The sequence below is a fragment of the Bison bison genome, unplaced genomic scaffold, assembly GCF_000754665.1.
Source record: "Bison bison bison isolate TAMUID 2011002044 unplaced genomic scaffold, Bison_UMD1.0 scf7180017864518, whole genome shotgun sequence".
Lineage (NCBI taxonomy): Eukaryota > Metazoa > Chordata > Mammalia > Artiodactyla > Bovidae > Bison > Bison bison.
This window is the reverse complement of record NW_011495071.1, coordinates 17,106,647-17,108,105: the sequence shown is the minus strand read 5'-3', so window position 1 is coordinate 17,108,105 and position 1,459 is coordinate 17,106,647. Positions and strand designations below refer to the sequence as shown.

At 40.2% G+C, this 1,459-nt stretch overlaps 1 protein-coding gene across 1 annotated transcript in view; it reads right to left on the bottom strand.

The window, feature by feature from the left end:
• Nucleotides 1-292: 292 nt before the first annotated feature.
• The window catches only part of COPB1 (coatomer protein complex, subunit beta 1), a 35,042-nt gene continuing 33,875 nt past the window's right edge, over nucleotides 293-1,459 (bottom strand). The window contains exon 22 of the mRNA XM_010830574.1: nucleotides 293-639. Within this exon, the coding sequence (XP_010828876.1) occupies nucleotides 580-639 (60 nt within the window). The 3' untranslated portion in view covers nucleotides 293-579. The remainder of the gene's footprint in view (nucleotides 640-1,459) is intronic.

Below are 1,459 nucleotides of genomic sequence, written 5' to 3'. Positions count from 1 at the left end.
TCCCAGGGACGGGGGAGCCTGGTGGGCTGCCGTCTATGGGGTCGCACAGAGTCGGACATGACTGAAGCGACTTAGCAGCAGCAGCAGCAGCAGCAACCATTAATCAAGTAAATCAAGGCCTATCTCATTTCATATCACTGTATCTTTAAATTCTCTTAAAAAAGTTCATATATTCACAACTCAAACAGCAATTTAAATTTATAATAGAAATCTATAATGCAACTAAAAGAAATTCATTGTTACATAACTAAAATTATGTAATTACACATTTATTCATAAAACAACAAAAGACTTAGGAACAGATCTGTTTATTGTACTGTGAAAATGGTCTTGATACATGTGAGAAACATTATATACTTTGAGGACAGCATTCAAAACTGTTAAGACAAAAGACAAACTATAATTTTAAAATCAATCTTGATTTAAGGGAAAGGCTATAAATTATTGGCTGGAATGCATTCAGCATGAACTCAGATTCTATATAACACAAAGCACAAAAAGAGTACAAAAGATGTTGGAGTCCAGTAAGCCCATACCTAGATTTTAACTGTAAAGCTGCAAAGACTTTTTTGTTTATTCTTATATACTATTTTTCTTCTGAGACAAGTTGATTTTATCTCCAAGACTTAAGGCCATTCCCTGTAAGAAAGAATGAAGATGTTTATACATAATTATTAAAACCGTATGTAATCAGTAGGTTATTCCATCTTACCAAGCCCCCACTCAATGATACCAACCAACACTGAAACTAGGATGTACAAAAAGACTCAACAAAGCTTCACTTGGTTAAGTACTTGTAGTGCTAGATTGACAGAGTCACTAGATTTCAAAAAACTAAAGAATACATTCACAAACACTCCACAGGAATTAATCTGACTGCAAATAAACCAGAATGACAGACCCAAAAGGTGGGCCATTTATTAAAGGAAGCAGTTATATTTCAAGAGTGAAAAGTGAAAGCGAAAGTTGCTTAGTCATGTCTGACTCTTTGTGACCCCATGGATTATACAGTCCATGGAATTCTCCAGGCCAGAATATGGGAGTGGGTAGCCTTTCCCTTCTCATCTTCCCAACCCAGGGATCAAATCCAGGTCTCCTGCACTGCAGGCAGCTTCTTTACCAGCTGAGCCCCAGGGAAGCCCAAGAGCCCCAGGGAAGCCCAAGAATACTGAAGTGGGTAGCCTATCCCTTCTCTAGCAGATCTTCTCGACCCAGGAATCAAACTGGGGTTTCCTGCACTGCAGGTGTATTCTTTACCAAGTATGGTTATTATAAATATGTGTGTGTGCTTAGTCGCTTAGTTGTGTCCGACTCTTTGAGACCCCATGGATTGTGGCCCGCCAGGCTCTTCTGTCCATGGGGATTCTCCAGGCAAGAATAATGGAGTGGGCTGCCCTGCCCTCCTCTAGGGGATCTTCCTGACCCAGGGATCAAACCCAGGTCTCCTGCATTGCTGTCT